We start from the raw sequence: 27,735 nt of genomic DNA, 5'->3' as shown, positions 1-27,735 counted from the left end.
TATTCTTTGCTGCAGCTAAGTGTATCTGAGGTTTAGAAACAAAGTGGTTTAAGTTTAAGAAAATAAAAAGACAGAGAGAGAGAAGGGAATAGGGAATTTTGGAGCCTAAGCCACAATAAGGTTAACTAAGGATGCTACATTGGTTTGCGGCCACAGGGTTCCAATGTAGGGTAAAACAAAGCAGAGTGGAGAAGGCAGCGGAAAGTTTGGGGGAAGGGAGAGGGGGCAGCAGAATGCTGAAATGGAGCAGAATAGAAGAAAGTGAAAAATAGAGAAATCAAAGGCTAAATAGAAACTTAATTTTGATAAGGCTGACCATATTTTAAAGAGATTACGGATTTCTGTGAAGGGATAATATCAAGAAATTATTTCTAGTTAGTTAAAACATTTAGTTAAATATTGCCTGCTTTACACATTCAGCGCAAATGCTTATAATGAAACACTAATGCGTAAAGATTATTTATTTATGGTTCTCAAACAGAAATGGTATTGTATCAACTCCACTGGGTACGCTTTGTCCGGTTTGATTTTCTAATTAGCAATTCTTAGCATGATTAAATGCTAAATACACAGCTGTGTAAGGCTTCAGCTGGTAGTAACCAGTAGTGCCTAATACTGACTTTTTAAAGAGAATAACAAAAGTACTCAAATACTGGATATAAACCTTTTGAGGCCTTATTCCCTATTCAGCTGAAAGAAGTAATCAACATAAGCACTGATTGTATACAATATGTGAATAAAGCTTGTATCTATGTATTATTTGTCATTTCTGTTAAAAAGTTATGTGGACTAGATGGAAAATAAGCCTAGCTTAAATAATGTGTTCAGTTGAAATCACATATATAACATATTACCATGGTTTCCATTACACTGTAATTTTAAAAGACTAAAGTTATTACTAAGCAAGTCTAGAGGGATAAACTATACCATCCATATCAAAACATTATCAGAATCCCATATGTTCTGAAAAATGAGCTTTTTTGTATTCATATGAAAAGTTGTATATAATCTAGTACATAAATAACTTCTCTTTTCATTTTTACATTATCTCTTCTTGTAACATCTAATGCTTCTAAAAATTGGAAACAATAGAGACTTTTCTGTCTTCATAACAGGAAACTGACTCAAATTACATATCAGAATAAATTTCTGCTCTTTAAATTTGTAAATATCTGGTAAACAAGCCTCATTTGAAGTTTTATTTACAAAGCAAGTTACTTAAAACTTAGCTGAAATAAATGGATCTTTTTTATGAGGGGGAAAAGCATTTGAACTTTACCAAAATAAATTTGCAAAAGCTTGAAGCATTTTTCTATAATTTCAGTTTTTTCCTTAAAATGTTTCTAAATAAATATTTTACAAAATCTTTTCCACAAATTCTCTATCACAAAAAGCTGAAAGGTATAATTTTTAAAAGGTAAGAAAATTATGTATATGGCTTGATGCATTTCAAAATTCTCTTTAAGATTAAACTTGAAGAAAAAAAGTCTTTCAATAAAAATGGTAATTCAATTATATTCTCGGGGGAAAAATATGTACTTTCTGTATTGTACAAAATCAAATAATACGGTGGCTTGAATTTTTTTTTTTTTGAGACAGAGTCTCACTCTGTCACCCAGGCTGGAGTGCAGTGGCACAATCTCAGCTCACTGCAACCTCTGCCTCCGGGCTTCAAGTGATTCTCCTGCCTCAGCCTCCTGAGTAGCTGGTATTACAGGTGCGTGCCACCATGCTCAGCTAATTTTTGTATTTTGAGTAGAGATGGGGTTTGATCATGATGGCTAGGCTTGTCTCGAACTCCTGACCTCAAGTGATGGTGGCCTGAATTTTTAATCATTGGTTTTTAAAAAACAAATATTACTTGTCTTAAGGCTATTTAAAATTATTGCTCATGGTTTACTAAAAAAAAAAACAGTTTCACTAGTACACAAATTGGAAAATTGATCCTTTTCTATGCCTCTCGTTTGTCCATCCTCTGCAAGACTCCATCTTTATGAATTATCAGAGATCTGCCAACTGCACTAGAAGTGAGAACGATTTAAGAATGGAAGTCTGTATAAGGCTCAAAATTTTCTCTTTCACACCATCACTGAAGTGGAAGACACTTTAAAGACCGTCCAAGCCCTATCACTGACCCACTCACAATTTAGTGATAAAAAAAGGTAATGTGATCTTGTCAAGGACTAGATATTCACCTGGTTCCCAGTGAGTACTCTGTCACCTCTACCAATGGTCTGATGCCACAAATGTAAGTAGATTTGTTAAAGGAGAGTATAAGTTTAGTCATTTATTACTATATATCTACTTAGCAACAACTAAAATTGTCCAGTGACTCAGGACCACAGGTATACATACCCAACTAACTCATGGAAACATCCAATTCACCAACACCAATAAAGGATGGACCTATGATATCATTTTTTCTAGTTATCTTTTATCCTTTCCTAGTCATGACTTCTCAGAATTCTTGGAGACTCCTCTTCCTTCCTCCTCTTCCTTGGAGAGTCAATAAGCCACTGAATTTATTTCCATGGCTTTACTATAATCTCTTGGAAGGTAACTCCCATAACTGAATACCCAGCATTGACCTTTCCTATCAACTCCATGCTCACATGTTCAAACATCAATTTGACTTTTGAATCCCCTCACATACCCACAGGTTTCTCAAATTCACTATGCCCCCAATTAAACAATGTATTTTCCTAAAGAACTTCTTCATCCCTTACGCTTTCGCATCAAGGAAATGCCATCCACCAGTTGCTCAAGCAAGAAAACTGGGTTTTTTAGAACCGCCCATCACTCAACTTCACCCCATTCAATTCTACCTCCCAAATATACTTGGAATTATCCCACTTCTCACCATCTCTGCAGCCATCAATGCACCTCTGACCTACTGCAACATTCACTCAATTGATCTTCCCTGTCTCCTCTCTTCCCCTTTTATTGTTTTTTTTTTCCACAAAGCAAACAGAGTGATTCTTTTTTTTTTCAGACAGAGTCTCACTATATCCTCCTGGCTGGAGTGCAGTGGCGCCATCTGGGCTCACTGCAACCTCTGCCTCCTGGCTTCAAGTGATTCTCCTGTCTCAGTCTCCCGAGTAGCTGGGATTACAGGAGCACACCACCATGCTTGGCTAACTTTATTTTTAGTAGAGACGGGGTTTCACCATGTTGGTCAGGCTGGTCTCAAACTCCTGACCTCTTGATCTGCCCACTTTGGCTTCCCAAAGTGCTGGGAAGACAGGCGAAGCCACCACGCCTGGCCCAGAGTGATCCTTTCTAAAAGTAAATCCAATCATGTTAAAGCCCATCTAAAGCCTCAGAAGGAAATCCAAACCTTGGACAGTGAACAAGGCTTTGCATGGTATCATCTCTGTTCATCTCTCTAAGGTCACCTCAGTCACTCTACCCTAGCTCCATGCCATCAGCTTCTCAGCCCCCACTGATCTTTCTCAGTTCTTCAAAATGTAAAGTCCTTCCCACTTTGGGGTGGGTGTTGGTTGCCTGGAATACTCTCCTTCCATCAGCTGTCTCCACCTTCTCAGGAGGCATTACTCTGATCGCCTGAGAAGACTCCTCATTTTCTATCACTGCATTCTTTTGGCTTCTGTTACAGCAGTTTAGCTTTGGAAATATAAATCATATTAATTTGTTTACATCTTTATTATTTCCCCTATTAGACTAGAAGCAACACAAACAAAAAAACTATGGATTGCACTTAACATTGCTAGCTCAGTGCCTGGCACATATTAGGTATCCAATAAATCTGCACTCAATGTATAACTAAATGGCCATCTATCCTTTTTAAGTGTGGCCATCTCTTTGTGGTTTGTAAAACCTTTTCAATGTTATACATGTGAAAAAGTTCTAAGAGGACTTTGTAGTAAAAAAAAAAAAGTCAAGTCGGTTTATCTGTTTCTCATCATGGCCTGAAAATGGTAGTCAAGGAATTTAGTTAGCCTCAAGGTTTTAACAATATTTATCAAGTCAATTAAGTTGCTTTTCACTGATAAAAAGTCTGGAAATTTATAGTGTAATAAAAGTTTTATTCCATTTTTGCAAAATAAATTAGGCAACTGTATTGGCTTTTGCAACTTCGGATTACATTAATTCAAAACATATGTATTGAAGCCCATACTGTGCAAGCACTGTAGTGCTAGGAATGAAAGTGGGTGGGACATAAAAGTTGACTGATCTGAGATCCCTCAGTATTGCTTCCTCCATTATTTGTTTCTGAAAGATTTAAAATTCCTTAGAACCTAATGTTTTTCTTAAAGATCTGTGCAAATCAAATCTTTTTAAATGCTATCAGAAGACCTTTTCTCTAAATCTAATTCAGTATAAAATAATTCAATAGACATTTATTAAGTAGTTACTATATTCAACGAAGTGTAGAACCAAGTCAGCTTACTTTGTAAAGTTTATTTTTACTCTATCACATATCCAGGGAAGAAAAAAGCAGAAGAAAATTAAGGGAAGTTAGTATCCACCATGTGGTCTTAAGTTTCGCCTCCTGCATACACCATAATTTTTCTGAAAATCCACCCTGTCAAAGGCCACCCATATGAAATACTATATGTAAATGACCACTTTTATAGGAACTTCTTTGAAGTTTTAGGACAAAGGAAGACATGCTTGTCTGTCTCTTTTTCTCTCTCCTATCTAACAGCAGTTTCATCTCTCACAGCTCTTTCTAGAATGGATGCTCTGTTAACCAACTAATTAACTCTCTATGTTTATATTAATCAGAATTCTTGAATCTTCTCCTCAAAGTGGTTCCTACAAACAGCAATAAATGCTGCTTTACCAAAATATACCCGAAGGCCAAAAGCAAATGGTGAAGATGAATTAAAACAGGGAGAAGAGTTGAAAGTTATTAGTTCTGAGGCCCTTACCTATTACTGACATGGCTGTACATGGCCATTCTATTTAGATCTATATCTTAAAGCAAGAATTGATCATTCAACAGCATCATCTTAGTTTCACAAAATGGAACTGTAAGGTAATGAGCTGTTCAAATCTACAATGTAATCCAGGGCTTTTCTAGTTCTTGAAATCTAGATACATACCCATTTGTTTGGGTGCAATTTACACTGAAAATAACTTTCTAAAACAGAGAAAATCTTTAATTACCAGAAAAAAGATTCTCATACAAAATACATTACACAATGCTATTAAAATTTATGGATCACATGGATTGTATGAGTTTAAATTAATGGTTCTCAAATAGTGGCTGGTCCTCTGACCAACAGTATCAGCATTACCAGGTAACATGGTACAAATTATTAGACCCACCCCAGATCTACTAAGTGGCCTACAATCATGTGCTGACAAGAATTTCATGGAATTCTGATCTAAACAATACTGAAAGAGAATACAATACTGAAGGAGAATACAAAGGATACAATGGAACATTACTTTTCTTTTATTGTTGTTTTTGTTGAGATGGAGTCTCACTCTGTCACCCAGGCTGGAGTGCAGTGGCACGATCTCAGCTCACTGTGACCTCTGCCTCATGGGTTCAAGCGATTCTCCTGTTTCAGCCTCCAGAGTAGCTGGCACTATAGGCATGCACCACAACAACGCCCTGCTAATTTTTTTGTATTTTTAGTAGAGATGGGGTTTCATCATATTGGCCAGGCTGGTCTAGAACTCCTGACCTCAGGTAATCTGCCTGCCTCAGCCTCCCAAAGTGCTGGGATTACAGGTGTGAGCCACCAAGCCCTGCTGGGATATTACTTTTAATGACAAAAACCACAATTACTTTTGCACCAACCTAATAAATAATATAGGAAGAAGTCAGTATAAATATTGGGGTTGGTTGCTGAGTCTGAACCTTAGATCTTAGAAGAAATTACTAAGGCTTTTTTGGCATTTCTAGGTTACTGAGTCTAGTTCTTCAGGGTCTGAGTGTGGAGGAGATTCAGTACAATGCTGGGCTAGAAGGAGGGCAATCATGTATTTGCCTAGAGTTCTCCCCTAAACTCCCTCAAAAATGAGAATCACAGAGTCAGGAGAATGGATAGGTGTGGAGCCAGCAGAAGAGGGGCTGGAGTCCCAGTTCCTCCACTGAAAGGCCTGAAAAATCACAGTGTCCCAGAGGTTAAAGAAGCCAGCATTCTGATTAAGCTACTCCCTTAATGCTTCTTTCTACCCTAGAGAAGATATATCTATCAATTTCTGTTCATTTCTTAAGAAACTCCAGGTGATCTAAGAACCACATATCTCACACAATTGTCATCGTCCTTCTACTTCAGTAAGAAAAATAATGGAAGAAAGAAAAAAAAGATCCCCAAGATGGAAACAGAAGTACCAGTGTCAATTGCCCGAATGAAGAGAGGTGAAACCATAGATGCTCCACATCCCTCCTATATCTCTATCCACTCTCCTGAGAACCATTCTTCTCCTCGGCATGTGGAAAATAAGAAGTGATCAGTGATTCCATACTCTTGGCTCACTGTAAGTTACAAGGGTTATTACAGCAATAATAAGAGTAATAGAGTAATAACTGCCACCAACAGGTATTGTCGTGGCTCTCATATACCAAAAGTCCTCTGAAGTAAGTACTGACATGCTATCCTCATTTTAATTAGGCTGATTCCTTTATCCAAAAGAGCCATATGAAGGTAAGACTAAAAGTCAGGGCCATTTGACTAAAAAAGCCCCTGTTTTTCCACTTTGGTATTTTGTACAACAAGGAACATACCTGGAGAGGTGAAATACAGTTTTTTCATATACAAAGCCAGAAAATAGGTAGTTTGTCTTCAGTGCCACTGATTTGTCACAAGCTCATGCTTACACCACAAAATCTGAGCTCAGAAATAGATCTGACAAACCCTTTGGCAGTAGCAATTTAAATTTCATAAATAGACCTGTTTGGCTTGGAATAAGAGTATTTGTGAAGAATATCATCCCCCAAAACTAGTGTCAACAGTAATTTAATTGAGAAAATTGTCATTTCTAAAAATTATCAGTTAAAAATATTTCCCTTAAAAATATTGCCAGTGTTTGACTTAATACCTAAATGAACAATTCTCTAGGGCTTATTAAAGCTTAAAAACTTAACAATGTGTGCTGGGGTTAAAATCATGTCAGATCTTGCAATATCAATTCAAAACAAGTTTGTTTGATTCTGTTCATATATTGGATCTCCTATCATATCAGGAAATCCTTGTAAGCCCATAATGCTTATAGAAGCAGATGACAAGCTATTAAAAACTACAATGTTGCTTAGAAAATTTCTGTATCAGTGAACTGAACAGTTAAGTCATTGATAGTTTCAATAGTGCTTGATTTACTTACTTCCTGGATAGATTTCTTTAATAAGAAATTTGGTTTCTTACTACAAATTTGGTTTCTTACTACAAAATAATAAGAAAACACATGATTAACCTATAAAGCGTCTGCAAAAACATTTTACATTAATGAATTCCCTTAGAGAATTGATTTTTTCTGCCAAACTATCAATTAACAGTTCATTAAATATTAAACTTTTATTGAGTGCCAATCACTTTTCAGGCATTCAGGCTATAGAATATCAACCTTTTGAGGTACTCACATTCTGGTTAAGAGAGCCATCCAACAAACAAACAAACAAACAAACAGTAGTTAAAGTACTATCATTTCTGAACTCAGAATTAGTAACTGGAATGAAATTATTAGTCTCTTCTAAAAATTGTCATCCTCAATTTTCTGACCCCCACGTAGCTAACAACACAGCATAGTACTACTATATAGACGAACTTTACATCTCCAGCTTTAAATTTCATAAGACAACAAATTGCATATGTAATTATCAATAAAATGGCCTTAATTTTCCACATCTGCTGCAACCCTAGACCAAGTCTTTTACCCCCAAGGACCCTGGTCCCATACCCAAGCCTAGAGACTTCATTCATTAATGGTGAAATCAGCTTTCAATCACCATATGTAATAGGAAGTAATGGCTTCTATGTTAATCAAGGTATAGAAAGCCACTATTTTGTTTCTTCATTTCATTTTTCTTCTCATAAACTCACCTGCTCACAAGTGGCTAATCTAATAACTCTGTTGCTCAATCTCTCATTGTCCCCAAGATCATTCTCTGAGTAAGTCCAGCAAATAACAAAATGACAAACAGTGAATATCTCCTGGTCTAGTCCTTGGTCCCATGTGCTTTCTTATCTCTGTTTATCTGTTATCTCTCCCCAAGACTATGCTTCCTTAAATAAAAATGTCTCCACAACTGGTGAACCTAAGATGCCCTAAGACTCCTAATGTGGAAAAATAGCATCTCTGAAGAGCACCAAATGAGTGCCATGCTGCCTCAAATCATCTTTCAAGACAGCAATAGCTGGCCTGACTTTCAATACTGTCCCTGTTTATATGCATATTAGGAAGAGAGAAAAGACTATTTTCGTTCACAACTGGGTAATGGTATGGTTATCTTCTTTTCTCACCATCAGTAACATTAGTTATTCTAATTCATTAAAATAACTTAGTACCAGCTGGGGCAGTGGCTCATGCCTGTAATCCCAGCACTTTGAGAAGCCAAGATGGCCCGATCACTTGAGGTCAGGAGTTTGAGACCATCCTGGCCAACATACCGAAACCCTGTCTCTACTGAAAATATAAAAATTAACTAGGTGTGGTGACACACACCTGTAATCCCAGCTACTTGGGAGGGTGAGGCAGGAGAATTGCTTGAACCCAAGAGGCAGAGGCTGCAGTGAGTCGAGATCATGCCACTGCACTTCAGCCTGGGTGATAGAGCAAGACTCCATCTCAAAAAAAAAAAAAAACAAAAAAACTCAACAACTTAGCATGGATTTTGGGGTTGCTTAATGGCTGGGACAGTATACAGACACAAATTTAGAACAAACAGACGATAGTTATAATATTAACATTGTTGCACTAACTGAATCACCTATTTTTGGCAACTATTTCTATTTGATACAGTTCATTAAATATTAAAGTTTTATTGAGTACCAACCATTTTTCAGGCACTCAGGTTATATAGTATCAACCTTTTGAGGTACTCACATTCTAGTTAAGAGAGCCATGTAAAACAAACAAACAAACAACAACAAAAACAGTACACCAACAACAAACAGTAGTTAAAGTGCTATTAGGTGCTATAAGAGTTCAGGGCTGTAGAAGTTGAAAAGTGGCAGAGAGCAACTGCCTGGCAGCCTAGGCCATTTCAGCCAATGGGAAATCATCTAAAAAGTATCACTTGAAACATTTACTGTTTAATAACTATTAGATTCCCTGAGTAAATATGTACTATTCTTTGGTAGATTATCTGCTAATAAAATTAATAAAAATTAAAATCACTTTCCAATTAGATGTCATTATTTCATTCACATTTAATATTTAAAGGATCTATTTGGCCAGGCACGGTGGCTCACACCTGTAATCCCAGCACTTTGGGAGGCCGAGACAGGCAGATCACAAGGTCAGGAGATCGAGACCATCCTGGCTAACATGGTGAAACCCCATCTCTACTAAAAATACGAAAAATTAGCTGGGTATGGTAGCACTTGCCTGTAGTCCCAGCTACCTGGGAGGCTGAGGCAGAAGAATCACTTGAACCTGGGAGGCAGAGGTTGTAGTGAGCCGAGATCATGTCACTGCACTCCAGCCTGGGCGACAGAGCAAGAGATTCCATCTCAAAAAAAAAAAAAGAATGTATTCGAATGGGGCCTGTCTACAGACCTCCTTCTTGATCAAAGCATTTTTATTTTTTAATCTTTATCCATGTTCTCTACTGGCCTGCAATGATAGAGTAGGTAAACCACTATATGAATGTGATCCAACTCAGAATGTGATCCAACTCAGAATTCTTCCCCTTAGTCCACATCGTTTAAAGACTCCTATCAGAGGCAGCCAGGTAGTAGATGATAAGTTGTCTTTCCAGGCACATTTCTGACATGCATTTTAAAATGATTTCTACTATCAAGGCACACAATTTCTTCACTCTACACTGACACAACATTTTGTAATCAAAAGCATTTGAATTTAGGCTGATTTAGTTTATCAAATCTCTAAAGCATAAATAAGAGCCCATATGGTTTCATTTGACTTGAGTATTAAGCCCTGACAATCTTTGAGAGATATAAAATAAATAAGATTCAAAAAACTGCTGTCTCTGCATGGTTTTATCCACAATTGTAAGTAAGTAAATGACTAAAATTAGTGACAAGAGATGCAATCACCTTGAAAAAACACCTAATAAACAGCAAAACAACCCACATTACACCTGACTTTGCCACACACTATCTGTGTGGCTTTTGATGAAGTCTTTGTATCTACTATGTGAGAAATGGATGGACTATTCCCTATCTCTATTCTACCTACTTTAAAGGAAAGAATAAATAAAATGAATGGAGCCGAACTATATGCTCTCTACAGGATTTCTTTAGGATCAAACATTGTGAAAGCTTATTTAAAATGTCCTTTATAAATTTTCTCTACCCTTTCATCCCAGGTTGTGAAATTCAGTCCCACTGTCCAATCATTTACAGACATCTGGAAAACCTAATCTATGCCTAGTGTAAGATACCAGGGCAATTAACAATTAAGCTGCTATATGTGAATCATGTGTTCTATGCAGCTACTTTCTGGGCCCTCCTGTGTTACTGTCACAACAATGCCCTGTAAATAATACAGGCATTTGAGAAACTCACTAACTTTTAGAATGAAAAGGTACAGTTTATTATCTCAAATAAATCTACTAGAAAAATCTCACTGGGAACACATGTTCATAAGCATATAAAACCACATCAGAATAAGGAATACCTGAAAGAGTACTGCACATCATTCTTCAAAATACTCCCTGCTCAAAAACTATAAATAACATTCTGTAATGAAAACAGCCCTTCACAATGATAATCTAACAGACTTCCAATAATAATAATATACTTATCTATGTCCACATACTATATATAACACATGCACACATGCCATGTCTGTGCATGCAACCAAACTAATTGGCACAAAGCAAACTTTGTAAATAAAAAACACATTTCAAAAGAACCACTACAAATAGCCCAGAGGAAAAAGAAGAACTCCACAAAGAAAGTCAAGCCAGTGTCAAATGAGAAATTATGGCAAATTAAAGGATATTTTGAGTAATACCTTATGTCAAGTACCAAAAACCACTAAAAAGATGTTTTTCATGTAAAACAAAATAGTGACACTAGTAAGGACATCTGTGTGCAGAGGAATCCAAGACAGAAAAAAATGCTTGGATGGTAGAAAAAAAATTCTCACATGCTATGCATCTTTTTGAAAGGTAGAGTATTGAAAATAAAACAAAGTATTTTCCTACACTTATACTGTGTCATTCAAGTTGCTGCAACTCAAGACAAATATACAGCAGGAACTGGAAGGAAAGAAAAGGCAATCAGGACAGGACTTTTTTTTTTTTTTTTTTTTTTTAGACAGGGTCTCACTCTGACGCCTAGGCTGGAGTGTAGTGGTGTGATCTCAGCTCACTGCAGCCTCGACCTCCTGAACTCAAGTGATCCTCCCACCTCAGCCTCCTGAGTAGCTGGGACTATAGACATGCATCACCATACCTGGCTAATTTTTATTTTTTGTAGAGACAAGGTTTCACTATGTTGTCCAGACTGGTCTCGAACTCCTGGACTCAAGTGATCCTCCTGCCTTGGCCTCCCAAAGTGCTGGGATTACAGGCATGGGCCACCATGTCTGGCTCCTTTTCATCATATACTTCTTCTTCAATCAAGTGACTGAAGAAGAGAGACATCACCCAGATGAAAACCAAAGGGAGCTGGCAGAAGGGGAGTGTTCTAGCTGGGAAAAGATGATGGCCTAGAGAGAACAAGCATGATTTGTGTAACATTTTAAACGACTCAAAGGCAAAGACACACCTTGATCACCAAATCTTTTAGAAGCTGCTTCTAAAATCTGATTTTAGCTACCTTTAGGAAGGTGACTCTGCCAGAGAAGATTTGAGGATTCAAAATCAGCTTGGATAAATTCATGAATGGCTAAGATAAGCTGAGATTAATCCCTATCCTTTACAGTTGACGTCAGAGAGAACAAGCGTGCCCTCATAGCCTCCAGTGGCTGTATATATTTGAAATGCTGTGGGTGTATAGGCCATTTCTATGTTTCCATGTTACATGAAATATATCAATACATTATTTATTAAATATAACTCTAATGGCCATATTAGAAAAGCCTACAGGTCGTATATTTCTAATCACCTTATTGCCTCATGACAAAATTCAGCCATGTGATTGTCCTCATCTATATGAGAAAATCTGGATTTACTCTTCATCAAGGCCCTGACAGAATTTTTAATATGTAGTACCAGAGCTAGAAATCAACAATTTAGCAAAATTGTTTTGAGTGGCTATTTCCCATTTACACTTCCTAGTAAATGGGATCTGATGTTGAGGTTAAATTGGGAGATTCAATCTGAGGTTAGAAAACTCACTACAATAGGTATGTGTATGGCTTCTGCTAATGTGGGTTACCTAATAAAAAACAAGGATGGTGAACAGAATATCAAGGGATTTACTGTTGGCTCAACCAGTAAAAAGAATTTAAATTTGACATAGAGAACAGAGTTTCTTAAAGTGCCATTGATTCCATCATTGAAATGAAATTGCAATAGAGCATGCTTTCCTTAAAACCATTACATTTACTTACTAGCTTAAATTAACCGACTCCCTACTTTGATGGAAGTTACCACCTCACTTTCATTATTGGACATAAACTAGTGGTAATAACCTCCCAGAGAAGAACCTCTGTTCACTGACCCGAAGCTAAACATACATACCTGTAATTGTGCTATTTGGGGTAGAACAGAAGGGATTCTGTGTGTAATTAAAGATAAAATCACTTATTAAAACTAACCATTTAACTATATTCTCCTCACATACTATAACTATTACTTAATCAGAAAACTACTTCCCAGCCAGTCTATTGACCATATGGCATAGTGGTCTTTTCAGTACTACAGAAATGCTCATTCAAAGCAGGAATGTTTCCCAGGGAAGTGGTGGACCCACATGAAGGGACTTTGGAGGCCCCATGTCCTAATCATCTTTTAGGGTACAGTATATATACAATATATATAAATAACAAATCGTATCTCTTCCAAAAATCAAAATTGACTTTTACATTAAAAAAGGATTACCAAGGAATTCAGCAAACCTTACTTCTGGTAGTGGGCTGGCCGGTTTGGTTAGGATTCCTCCTACATAAACAACATTAGGCAGAGTGGGTCTTGGGAATTCCAGTGCTACGTCAGTACACAGCATCCACAGGCTGGACCCATGAACCAAATCATACATGGACTTCTCTGGCAGCAGGTTGTACTTCTGCATTATCCTTTCGTATTTGGGAAGAACCAGAAAGCTGACCCCTAATCTGGAAATGAGGTAAACACCGGTATTTTTCATCCTTTGCAGCAAGTTCATGTGGTCTGTGAGGAGTGAGTTAAACTCTGGGACATATGCTAATGGAGCAGGAGCACCCACTTCAGCAGGATACCAAAGGCCAGTTGAAAATACAGCATATTTAACCCCTAAAAGATGAGCTATCACAAATCCACACATATCATTAGGGTCCACCAGCAGCAGGTCAAACTTTTCTTTCTTCAGACCCTGGATCAGGGCATGGTTGCCAACCATCATGTCACAGTTCTTAGTATAGTGATCCAGTATGTCAAACAGTTCGATTGCTGTCAATCTCCCAGAGAAAATATTCCGCATCTTGGACTGTAGGAAAGCATCTGAGGTGGTACTGTTAAAGATCCCTGGGTAGCGCTGGAGGCTGTAATGATTAGATGGGGCGATGTCTCTGCCTTCAGAGAGGAGGAACACTGTATGGTGGCCTCTCTCGTGCAAGGCTGAGGCTAGCGTCTTGAAAATGTACATATGGCTTTCAAACATAATTGGCGGCACGATGATGATTTTGGCAGCCTTCGCTATCCCAACAGCACTCCAAAGGAGCATGAAATATGGAGTGTAAGACTTCATAGCTGTAACAACAACCAGAAAACAACTTAAAACAAAATACAATGCTCACCATTCAAAACAAGCAATCACAAAGCATTTTTCCCAAAAAATATCTGATCTAATACTTTGTCTAAAAAAAAAATCACTATTAAAAATTATCCTGATATTTGTTCTAATTACCTCTTTATTTTTGAAAGATTAATTATGTTTAAGTATAGAATTGAAAGCAAAGTTGACATAAACTGAAATATATTAAAAATGGATGTTTGGGAAGAAAATTGAATTAGTAAACTATTTTCAAACATTTGAAATAACATTTTGATAAGCTTGAATGACATATAATATATCTTTTTGGAAGAATATCTATGAAATATCTATGGAACATCTGTTCATCTTCTAATTGAATGTCAATGTTAATCCCAGGAAGAAGAGCTGACCTTTTTAATTTCCAGGTATATCAGCATGCGTCTCTTATTTAAATCATTTTAATTCAATGGTTACGTTTGCAGTTATAATCAAAGCATACCAAAGAAAGATTGTTTTAGAAAATAATTATTTTGAATGGTAGTTTGGTAATTCTGCAGAAAAGACTTTTTTCCAGAGGAAAAATGATCTTTAACATATATTTTCCCTTTACCTAAATACCATAATTGTCCTAGCAATCTATATTTATGTAATCTATGTCAATTTGCTGATGCATTTCAGGGCATTATGTAAAAGAGAAATTTTTTTTTATTATACTTTAAGTTTTAGGGTACATGTGCACAATGTGCAGGTTTGTTACATATGTATACATGTGCCATGTTGGTGTGCTGCACCCATTAACTCGTCATTTAGCATTAGGTATATCTCCTAATGCTATCCCTCCCCCTTCCCCCCACCCCACAACAGTCCCCAGAGTGTGATGTTCCCCTTCCTGTGTTCATGTGTTCTCATTGTTCCATTCCCACCCATGAGTGGGAACATGTGGTGTTTGGTTTTTTGCCCTTGCGACAGTCTGCTGAGAATGATGGTTTCCAGTTTCATCCATATCCCTACAAAGGACATGAACTCATCATTTTTTATGGCTGCATAGTATTCCATGGTGTATATGTGCCACATTTTCTTAATCCAGTCTATCACTGTTGGACATTTAGATTGATTCCAAGTCCTTGCTATTGTGAACAGTGCTGCTATAAACATACATGTGCATGTGTCTTTATAGCAGCAAGACTTATAATCCTTTGGGTATATATCCAGTAATGGGATGGCTGGGTCAAATGGTATTTCTAGCTCTACATCCCTGAGGAATCGCCACACTGACTTCCACAATGGTTGAACTAGTTTACAGTCCCACCAACAGTGTAAAAGTGTTCCTATTTCTCCACATCCTCTCCAGCACCTGTTGTTTCCTGACTTTTCATGTTAACAGATATGTGTAATAAAGTTGTCTTTTATTGTTTTTAGAGATAAATATACTATACGTGGGGATCATATAGTGTGCAAATACACCCACTAACCTATTCAATATAATGAATTCTTAGACTCTAAATTAGACCCCCAAATAGAAAAAAAGATCTAAACAATTGCTCATGCAAACTGGACACATTTCAAAAATCTCAAAATAGATTTATACACACATCACCAACACACATATAACCAAATTGATACCTATTTTTACTCCTTAGAATACATTAACCCTCCTATTTGTATCAATTCCCAACATCTAAATGCGGTATAGTTTTTAACAACTATACCTTCTCAACATTCAAACGCTGCAAGCAATGTAAAGAAATCAATAGCAGGAAACTAATAGATTCTTCCAATAACAAGACTGAACTCTAAAATACATATATTTCCAGATGCTTTTTTCCTCTCCTACTCTAAAGAAAGTTTCAAACTATTTGAAAGTTGAAATTATACCATTAAGAATAAGTAAAAGTAATGTACATTACAAACATATAATATAAATGTCACATTATTGTAAGGGCTTTAAAAATAATTAACTTTGGAGAAGATACTGATTCTATAGTAAAGTTGACTCTACAATTACAAGATCAGTGAAGAAAGAAAATTAAGGAGCTGATCTTAGAAAAACTTTCCAAATGTTTATTCTACTGTACTGCCTCACCTATGTGTCTCTCCAATGTTGCCTTCTCACAAATCTGAAGAAGGAAAAAATGAGAGATTTTACAAGGAAATATTATGAACTCCAGGGATAAGACTAATGCCAAAAGAGGTAGGTATTCCAGCAGCTACTGCTCACTGCTGTCACTTCTTGCATATTCGAGAGGTGAGTACTTGATGACGGAACAATGGTAGAAAACTGCTCTCCCCACTGGTTTCTGGATCTAGCTGAGCAGACCATAGGTACACTCTGTTCAGCTAGAGTTAAAACTAGTTTATCTATCATAAATAACTTAAAACAAAAATGATCATAGAGAACAAATCCTTTCACTGTACTTTTGTTTAATTCTTCCTTTTCAATTTTAATATTTTATTTCAGTAATTACCACAAAGTAAAAAGAAATCACATAAGTTTTAATGAACTGCTTATATTTTAGAATAGCACTGTCAAGATATAATTATCTTATATTTTAATATAATTATGTTATTATAATAGCCTATATTATTTATATTAAAGAAATCTGAAAAATACTCAATAGAAAGAAAACAAACTAAGCAATACAAATAAAATATGCAGACATATAAAATGCACCATAAACAAATATAATGACAAATGATATCTTAGAAATACAACTTGCAACATACATAATAGATATTTAACTTCCCTAAGTATTCTCCTGACTTCATTTAGTGCAGGAGAGGATTATTACCATCTGCAAATCTCGAAGTTATGTTAAATTCTCAACAACTAGGGATTGGTTAAATAGACTGTCATTCATTCACATAATGCAGCCACTAAAATAATCTTATAAAAAGAATATGGCATAAGATATTCAAGATTTAATGTTTACTGAAAATTAGGATACTAAACATTATAAATACCATGTTGCACTTTGCAAAATATATACATGTGTACACATATGGGAATGGTACTTGCCAAAATAGTATTGTTTTTCTCTGGATAGTGTGAATTATAAGGGTTTTAACTTTTTCCTTTTATATATTCACAAAGGAATCCACAGTGGGCATGTGTTACTCTTATTGAAATAAAAATAAATATTATTTTAAAGTAACATATGATGAAAAATACCTCATTCACAATAACAATAAAGTGTACAATATAGTTTTACATTACCAACATAGAATATTTGTTGGCTATAACATGGCCAGACTTCCCCTGAAGATATATACACAGGAATATTTTCTAAATGTATAGAAATACTTTTGTTTTCACAAAAGAAAATATTCTAAAAGTTAATCCTTCCCATGTTATAAATAGATTGATACATTTCTTCCAAATCCCACTGGATGATTTGTTGTGTTTTGTTCGAAATTTAATCAAAATTATACCTATGTTCATTGGAAAAATATAAAAAGAGGACAGAATACATTTTTGAAAAATAAACAGTAATGATTTGGGATATCCATATAAATATTAAAACATATTTTAAAATCCAGTAATTAAAAACTGGAATTAGCCCAAGAATTCTACATGAAATCAATGGATCAGTGTAGGAAGCCTATTGGAATTCCCTGAATAAATATAAGCATAATAGATGACAAAGGAAGTACCACAAATAGATGAAGAAAGAACAACTTATTCAATAGTGTTAAAAATTTGCTTTATATTTGAAAAATAAAATCACTATATCTTTTACCTTAAACCTTCCTTAAAATAAACTGAATAGCATAGTTTATTGCTATTCGTTTATTTTTTATTATTTATTTATTATTTATTACAAGTTTTTTACATAAATCCATTAAAAATATTTAGCTTTAAAGGATTATCTGGAAAGAGAAAAAATAAGCATAAAGCAAAGAAAACAATCGCTTTTACAAATATTAGATATAATTGTATAATCATTAATATTTTTGGAATGTTTAGAACATCTGGAGCAAGCAGAGGTTTCCAGTTTAAAATGGCAGATTAAAGCAAGTGTTTCCATTCCTTTTCTCCCGAAGCTCCATTGGAAATTTGAGTGTATAAAAGAAAATAAATACACGAGTTCTGAGAAGTGGTATGAGGCATTGACAGGGCTATAGTGTAATGACTGAACAAATGAACAAATTAGACTTGTCTCTTATAAAACCGGCAAGGATGTTATTTCTAGTAATAATGCTCAACTCTTGCAAAGGCACAGTGTAGTCTTAAGAAGTTGGTGAAAATGTAAACCGGTGTAAATGTTCTGAAATACAACTGGCATATTATTTTATAACACTACAGAAATACCAATACTTATGTACAAAAATGTCCATTGCATTCATAGCCAACAGCAAACAGCCAGAAACCACTATAAAGCCAACAGTAGATTAATTTAATTACAGTATATTTTTATGATGGAAAATTACAGAACTATCAAAAATAATGTTTGAAAATAATTTTAATATCAGAAAATACTTGTAACATAACACTAAGATCAGAAATAAAATTATGTATATGATATATACATATATGTATACATAAAGTGATTATAATGATAATGAAGTAAAGATGAAACTGATAACAGTTTTAAGGTTATGGACTTGAACAATTTTCTTTCCTTTTCTTATATTTTTCAGGATTTTCAAAGATTTCTACCAAAAGTAGGTAATTCTTATAACAGCTATCAGCTGGCACATCCCTGGAGCTGGAGCCTTTCTCTCATCCTCCCTTTGGAGTTAAGCATCTTAAAACATCAGTCTCTATTTGCTGGTCTCCACTTACTCCCCAAATGTTTACAGTCAACCTTTGAATCCACCACAATTCTAACCAAATTCTTACTGTTAAGGGCACTAACGCTTCCCAATATTCACACAAATGCCCACTTTCCACTTATCTGTTTGGACTTCCCTTTAACAGTAGCCACTAGTGATTCTCTCTTCCTCTAAATTCTCTCTTGGCTTCTGGGATACTACTGCTACTTGACTACAAGATTCTGGCAGTGGAGTAATATGCTGCCAGAATCTGGAAGAAAATCCAAAATTCAAAGAATGTACAAAAATTTGAAGACTCTACACAAACTGCATTATCAGTCTACCCTTTTTTCTTCCTATTAAAAATCATTTCTATGCTTGCTTTCAAGACAGGAAGCCAAAAGCATTTTAATAGGTGTGTCCACCACTCACCACAGGGAAGCCATTTAACATTTCAGTGTGAATTAATTTGGGCAAAACAGTAAGAATATCAGGATATTGGTGTGGTACTGTACTTAAATGTTGCACATCCAAAACGTTCATCTGTAAAAGTGATTTCTCCAAGGCCAAAGTAAGGGTTTGTTTGTTTGTTTTGTTTGAGATGGAATCTTGCTCTGTCACTCAGGCTAGAGTGCAATGGCATGATCTCAGCTCACTACAACCTTCACCTCCCAGGTTCGAGCAATTCTCCTGCCTCAGCCTCCAGAGTAGCTGGGATTACAGCCACACACCACCATGCCCAACTAATTTTTGTATTTTTTTTTTAGTAGAGACAGGGTTTCACCATGTTGGCCGAACTGGTCTCGAACTACTGACCTTGTGATCCGCCCACCTCAGCCTACCAAAGTGCTGGGATTATAGGCATGAGCGGCCCAAAGGAAGGGTTTTAAACACTTAGGGCTCCAGAAAACAAGTTAGATTAGCTATAATGCTTCTGTGCCTAGGTATCAATGGTTCATATATGCTGAAATTTGATACAGGAATACCCCAATATACTACTGAAATATTTTAAAGATGAAAATAGAATTTTATAAATCCCTTGTATTTCCCATTTTTCCAAAGAGAGTAAAGCTAAAATACCAGAGTTTAATACCATACATGGGAGCCAAGATGGCCAAACAGGAACAGCTCCAGCCTACAGCTCCCAGCATGACGGACGCAGAAGACGGGTGATTTCTGCATTTCCAACTGAGGTACTGGGTTCATCTCACTGGGGAGTGTTGGACAGTGGGTGCAGAACAGTGGCGCAATGCACCAAGCATGAGCCGAAGCAAGGTGAGGCATTGCCTCACCTGGGAAACACAAGGGGTCAGGGAATTACCTTTCCTAGTCAAAGAAAGGGGTGACAGAAGGCACTTGGAAAATCGGGTCACTCCCACCCTAACACTGTGCTTTTCCAATGGTCTTAGCAAATGGCACACCGGGAGATTATATCCCCTGCCTGGCTCAGAGGGTCCTACGCCCACGGAGCCTCTCTCATTGCTAGCCCAGCAGTCTGACATCAAACTGCAAGGCGGCCACGAGGCCAGGGGAGGGGTGCCCGCCATTGCCAAGGCTTGAGTAGGTAAACAAAGCAGCCAGGAAGCTCGAACTGTGTGGAGCCCACTGCAGCTCAAGGAGGCCTGCCTGCCTCTGTGCCTCTGTAGACTCCACCTCTGGGGGCAGGGCATAGCCAAACAAAAGGTAGCAGAAACCTCTGCAGACTTAAATGTCCCTGTCTGATAGCTTTGAAGAGAGCACATAGCTGGAAATCTGAGAACGGACAGACTGCCTCCTCAAGAGGGTCCCTGACCCCCGACTAGCCTAACTGGGAGGCACCCCCCAGTAGGGGCAGACTGACACCTCACACGGCCAGGTACTCCTCTGAGACAAAACTTCCAGAAGAACAATCAGGCAGCAACATTTGCTGTTCACCAATATCCGCTGTTCTGCAGCCTCTGCTACTGATAACCAGGCAAACAGGGTCTGGAGTGGACCTCCAGCAAACTCCAACAGACCTGCAGCTGAGGGTCCTGACTATTAGAAGGAAAACTATCAAACAGAAAGGACACCCACACCAAAACCCATCTGTACATCACCATCATCAAAGACCAAAAGTAGACAAAACAACAAAGATGGGGAAGAAACAGAGCAGAAAAACTGGAAATTCTAAAAATCAGAGCGCCTCTCCTCCTCCAAAGGAATGCAGCTCCTCACCAGCAACAGAACAAAGCTGGATGAAGAATGACTTTGACAAGTTGAGAGAAGAAGGCTTCAGATGATCAAACTACTCCGAGCTACAGGAGGAAGTTCAAACCCATGGCAAAGAAGTTAAAAACCTTGAAAAAAAATTAGACTAACTAGAATAACCAATGCAGAGAAGTCCTTCAATGACCTGATAGAGCTGAAAACCACGGCACAAGAACTATGTGACGAATACACAAGCCTCAGTAGCCGATTCGATCAACTGGAAGAAAGGGTATCAGTGATGGAAGATCAAATGAATGAAATGAAGCCTGAAGAGAAGTTTAGAGAAAAAAGAATAAAAAGAAATGAACAAAGCCTCCAGGAAATATGGGACTATGTGAAAAGACCAAATCTACGTCTGATTGGTGTATCTGAAAGTGACGGGGAGAATGGAACCAAACTGGAAAACACTCTGGAGGATATTATCCAGGAGAACTTCCCGAATCTAGCAAGGCAGGCCAACATTCAGATTCAGGAAATACAGAGAACGCCACAAAGATACTCCTCGAGAAGAGCAACTCCAAGACACATAATTGTCAGATTCACCAAAGTTGAAATGAAGGAAAAAATGTTAAGGGCAGCCAGAGAGAAAGGTCGGGTTACCCACAAAGGGAAGCCCATCAGACTAACAGCTGATCTCTTGGCAGAAACTCTACATGACAGAAGAGAGTGGGGGCCAATATTCAACATTCTTAAAGAAAAGAATTTTCAACCCAGAATTTCATATCCAGCCAAACTAAGCTTCATAAGTGAAGGAGAAATAAAATCCTTTACAGACAAGCAAATGCTGAGAGATTTTGTCACCACCAGACCTGCCCTAAAAGAGCTCCTGAAGGAAGCACTAAACATGGAAAGGAACAACCGGTACCAGGCACTGCAAAAACATGCCAAATTATAAAGACCATCAAGGCTAGGAAGAAACTGCATCAACTAACGAACAAAATAAACAGCTAACATCATAATGACAGGATCAAATTCACACAAAACAATATTAACTTTAAATGTAAATGGGCTAAATGCTCCAATTAAAAGACATACACTGGCAAATTGGACAAACAGTCAAGACCCATCAGTCTGCTGTATTCAGGAAACCCATCTCATGCGCAGAGACACACATAGGCTCAAAATAAAGGGATAGAGGAAGATCTACCAAGCAAATAGAAAACAAAAATAGGCAGGGGTTGCAATCCTAGTCTCTGATAAAACAGACTTTAAACCAAAAAGATCAAAGGAGACAAAGAAGGCCATTACATAATGGTAAAGGGATCAATTAAACAAGAAGAGCTAACTATCCTAAATATATATGCACCCAATACAGGAGCACCCAGATTCACAAAGCAAGTCCTTAGAGACCTACAAAGAGACTTAGACTCCCACACAATAATAATGGGAGATTTTAACACCTCACTGTCAACATTAGACAGATCAACAAGACAGAAAGTTAACAAGGATATCCAGGAAATGAACTCAGCTCTGCACCAAGTGGACCTAACAGACATCTACAGAACTCTCCACCCCAAATCAACAGAATATACATTCTTTTCAGCACAACACCACACCTATTCCAAAATTGACCACATAGTTGGAAGTAAAGCTCTCCTCAGCAAATGTAAAAGAACAGAAATTATAACAAACTGTCTCTCAGACCACAGTGCAATCAAACTAGAACTCAGGATTAAGAAACTCACTCAAAACCATTCAACTACATGGAAACTGAACAACCTGCTCCTGAATGACTACTGGGTACATAACAAAATGAAGGCTGAAATAAAGATGTTCTTTGAAACCAACGAGAACAAAGACACAACATACCAGAATCTTTGGGACACATTCAAAGCAGTCTGTAGAGGGAAATTTATAGCACTAAATGCCCACAAGAGAAAGCAGGAAAGATCCAAAACTGACACCCTAACATCACAAAATTAAAAGAACTAGAGAAGTAAGAGCAAACACGATCAAAAGCTAGCAGAAGGCAAGAAATAACTAAGATCAGAGCGGAACTGAAGGAAATAGAGACACAAAAAACCTTTCAAAAAAAATCAATGAATCCAGGAGCTGGTTTTTTGAAAAGATCAACAAAATTGATAGACTGCTAGCAAAACTAATAAAGAAGAAAAGAGAGAAGAATCAAATACACACAATAAAAAACGATAAAGGGGATATCACCACCGATCCCACAGAAATACAAACTACCATCAGAGAATACTATAAACACCTCTACGCAAATAAACTAGAAAATCTAGAAGAAGTGGATAAATTCCTTGACAAATACACCCTCCCAAGACTAAACCAGGAAGAAGTTGAATCTCTGAATAGACCAATAACAGGCTCTGAAATTGAGGCAATAATTAATAGCTTACCAACCAAAAAAAGTCCAGGACCAGATAGATTCACAGCTGAATTCTACCAGAAGTACAAGGAGGAGCTGGTACCATTCCTTCTGAAACTATTCCAATCAATAGAAAAAGAGGGAATCCACCCTAATTCATTTCATGAGGCCAGCATCATCCTGATACCAAAGCCTGGCAGAGACACAACCAAAAAACAGAATTTCAGACCAATATACTTGATGAACATCGATGCAAAAATCCTCAATAAAATACTGGCAAACCAAATCCAGCAGCACATCCAAAAGCTTATCCACCATGATCAAGTGGGCTTCATCCCTGGGATGCAAGGCTGGTTCAACATATGCAAATCAATAAATGTAATCCAGCATATAAACAGAGCCAATGACAAAAACCACATGATTATCTCAATAGATGCAGAAAAGGCCTTTGACAAAATTCAACAACCCCTCATGCTAAAAACTCTCAATAAATTAGGTATTGATGGGACATATCTCAAAACAATAAGAGCTATCTATGACAAACCCACAGCCAATATCATACTGAATGGGCAAAAACTGGAAGCATTGCCTTTGAAAATTGGCACAAGACAGGGATGCCCTCTCTCACCACTCCTATTCAACATAGTGTTGGAAGTGCTGGCCAAGGCAATCAGGCAGGAGAAGGAAATAAATGGTATTCAATTAGGAAAAGAGGAAGTCAAATTGTCCCTGTTTGCAGATGACATGATTGTATTTCTAGAAAACCCCATCATCTCAGCCCAAAATCTCCTTAAGCTGATAGGCAATTTCAGCAAAGTCTCAGGATACAAAATCAATGTGCAAAAATCACAAGCATTCTTATACACCAATAACAAACAGAGAGCCAAATCGTGAGTGGACTCCCATTCACAATTGCTTCAAAGAGAATAAAATACCTAGGAATCCAACTTACAAGGGATGTGAAGGACCTCTTCAAGGAGAACTACAAACCACTGCTCAATGAAATAAAAGAGGATAAAAACAAATGGAAGAACATTCCATGCTCATGGGTAGGAAGAATCAATAACGTGAAAATAGCCATACTGCCCAAGGTAATTTATGGATTCAATGCCATCCCCATAAAGCTACCAATGACTTTATTCACAGAATTGGAAAAAAACTACTTTAAAGTTCATATGGAACTAAAAAAGAGCCCACATTGCCAAGTCTATCCTAAGCCAAAAGAACAAAGCTGGAGGCATCATGCTACCTGACTTCAAACTATACTACAAGGCTACAGTAACCAAAACAGCATGGTACTGGTACTAAAACAGAGACATAGAGCAATGGAACAGAACAGAGCCCTCAAAAATAATGCCACATATCTACAACTATCTGATCTTTGACAAACCTGACAAAAACATGAAATGGGGAAAGGATTCTCTATTTAATAAATGGTGCTGGGAAAACTGGCTAGCCATATGTAGAAAGCTAAAACTGGATCCCTTCCTTATACCTTATACAAAAATTAATTCAAGATGGATTAAAGACTTAAATGTTAGACGTCAAACCATAAAAATCCTAGAAGAAAACCTAGGCAATACCATTCAGGACATAGGCATGGGCAAGGACTTCATGTCTAAAACATCAAAAGCAATGGCAACAAAAGCCAAAATTGACAAATGGGATCTAATTAAACTCAAGAGCTTCTGCACAGCAAAAGAAACTACCATCAGAGTGAACAGGCAACCTACAGAATGGGAGAATATTTTTGCAATCTACTCATCTGACAAAGGGCTAATATCCAGAATCTACAATGAACTCAAACAAATTTACAAGAAAAAAACAAACAACCCCATCAAAAAGTGGGTGAAGGATATGAACAGACACTTCTCAAAAGAAGACATTTATGCAGCCAAAAGACACATGAAAAAATGCTCATCATCACTGGCTATCAGAGAAATGCAAATCAAAACCACAATGAGATACCATCTCACACCAGTTAGAATGGCCATCATTAAAAAGTCAGGAAACAACAGGTGCTGGAGAGGATGTGGAGAAATAGGAACACTTTTACACTACTGGTGGGACTGTAAACTAGTTCAACCATTGTGGAAATCAGTGTGGTGATTCCTCAGGGATCTAGAACTAGAAATACCATTTGACCCAGCCATCCCATTACTGGGTATATACCCAAAGGATTATAAGTCATGCTGCTATAAAGACACATGCACACGTATGTTTACTGCAGCACTATTCACAATAGCAAAGACTTGGAACCAACCCAAATGGCCAACAACGATAGAATGGATTAAGAAAATGTGGCACATACACACCATGGAATACTATGCAGCCATAAAAAAGGATGAGTTCATGTCCTTTGTAGGGACATGGATGAAACTGGAAACCATCATTCTCAGCAAACTATCGCAAAGACAAAAAACCAAACACCACACGTTCTCACTCATAGGTGGGAATTGAATGATGAGAACACATGGGCACGGGAAGGGGAACATCACACACCGGGGACTGTTGTGGCGTGGGGGGAAGGGGGAGGGATAGCATTATGAGATATACCTAATGTTAAATGATGAGTTAATGGGTGCAGCACACCAACATGGCACATGTATACATATGTAACAAACCTGCACGTTGTGCACATGTACCCTAAAACTTAAAGTCTAATAAAAAAGATGAATGCTTATAAAAAAAAAACCATACGTGACTTCCAGTTACATTACTTTTTTTTTTTTAAATATGTTAACTCTTTTTATTTTGTATTTTTATTTTTAACTCAAGTTCAGGGGTATAAGTGCAGGTTTGTTACATAGGTAAACTTGTGTCACGGGGGTTTGTTGTACAGATTATTTCATCACCCAGGTATTAAGCCTACTACTCAATTATTTTTCCTGACCCTCTCCCTCCTCCCATCCTCCACCCTTGTTATTTAAAAAAAATTGGGGAATCACCTTTTACTACCACTTGAAAGAATCATTCCTCTCATTTCTCCAATTCAAGAGCTGCTCATTGTTAGTAACTCTGAACTGGAAAGCATTCATGTGGATGAACCATTGAACCATATAAAAAAAAATGACAAGCACATAAACTACATGAAATAAGTTGATTTTTGAGAGTCTATCATCTCAGAGGCTCAGCAATTCATTATTTTAAACAAGAATTAATCAAAATATCTTTGCATTAAGGGAAAAACAAAATAAGGGCTTATGGAAAATATAAAATCATGTCTGTATATGGTGAATCATATTTGGAAAAATGAAGGGGATGATTTAGTTTAAGGCAGATTATGTAATCTGAACAGCTGAGGTTCTCAGTACTTTAAAGTTTCCCTGGCATTTAGTATTATGTGGACTGCAATAATGTGAGCAAATACACCCATCAATTGCCACCAGAAACTTTGTACTATATAGAATATTGTAAGAGAAACTTCATCTCTCTTCAAAGCACCCCCTACATGTAAGCCTTGGAAAATGCCATCCAGCAAAATAAAAAATAAATAAATATAAATTCAGTAAAATAAATATTGATTATCTTTACTGGTGCTTTTAAATAAATATAAATTTTATTTTAAAAAATCTATTTTTCTGCCTTTCCCTAGTATGACTTAAGCTCCATAAAGGTAGGGATTTTAGTTAAACTTGGTAATTGCTTTATTCTCATTGCCTAACTATGTAGCAAGCACTCAACATTTATTTACTGAGTAAATGACTGCAATTATTACTTTGAACCAGGACATATAGATGAATCACATGCATCTACACTACCAGCCCCACTTTTTTCTTTAATTTTAAATAAATGAACCTTCTAATTATATGAATTGTCTTACTTTTGAACAAAATTCTGAATCAAAAGCTGTTTCCTGAGGCACTGAGGTTATTTACACAACTCAACTACAGAGAAAATTCCTGGGCTAATGTGTACTACAGGTGGAAGAAGAAAGTAGCAAGTAAAAGTACTGATTTCATTACAGCTTTTCCTTGAATCTGGGGTCTTTCATTTTACACATTCACAGTAGTGTTATAAATGACCAAGATAATTGTCATTACCTTCAGTAATAACAAGAATTATGAAAGGAAACTAGAACTTAGATGCCAGGCATAGGCACATGAGAGACAGCTGTGGCCTTTGTTCTTTCTTCCAGTAATGGTATCCCCCACTACTTCAGTTTGGCTTATAGCCAAAAACACGAAAGACAATTTTTCTCTACCTCTCTAATAGCTGGTTTTAGTCACATAAATAAGTTGTACTCAATGAGAGTGAAACAGAAGCAGAATTGCTATGTGCAATTTCTAATGTATGCCCTTGGAGTTTCACTTTTCACCTTCCTGCCAGCTGGAATGAGACATGGTAATTATTAACATCCTAGACCATACAGACAGAATTATAAACCAGAAAAGGTGTAACAACAAAGACACTTGGGTCCTGAGA

The 27,735-nt window shown here is 36.9% G+C and overlaps 1 protein-coding gene across 2 annotated transcripts in view; it reads right to left on the bottom strand.

The window, feature by feature from the left end:
• The window catches only part of UGT8 (UDP glycosyltransferase 8), a 92,505-nt gene that overhangs the window by 41,266 nt on the left and 23,504 nt on the right, over positions 1-27,735 (bottom strand). For both annotated transcript variants that reach the window (XM_030798621.1, XM_003269323.3), the window contains exon 2: positions 13,176-13,999. In XM_030798621.1, the coding sequence (XP_030654481.1) occupies positions 13,176-13,997 (822 nt within the window). In that variant the 5' untranslated portion in view covers positions 13,998-13,999. The remainder of the gene's footprint in view (positions 1-13,175; positions 14,000-27,735) is intronic.

This window comes from Nomascus leucogenys, chromosome 18 (assembly GCF_006542625.1).
Source record: "Nomascus leucogenys isolate Asia chromosome 18, Asia_NLE_v1, whole genome shotgun sequence".
Classification (NCBI taxonomy): domain Eukaryota; kingdom Metazoa; phylum Chordata; class Mammalia; order Primates; family Hylobatidae; genus Nomascus; species Nomascus leucogenys.
This window is presented reverse-complemented; position numbering and strand designations above follow the sequence as displayed.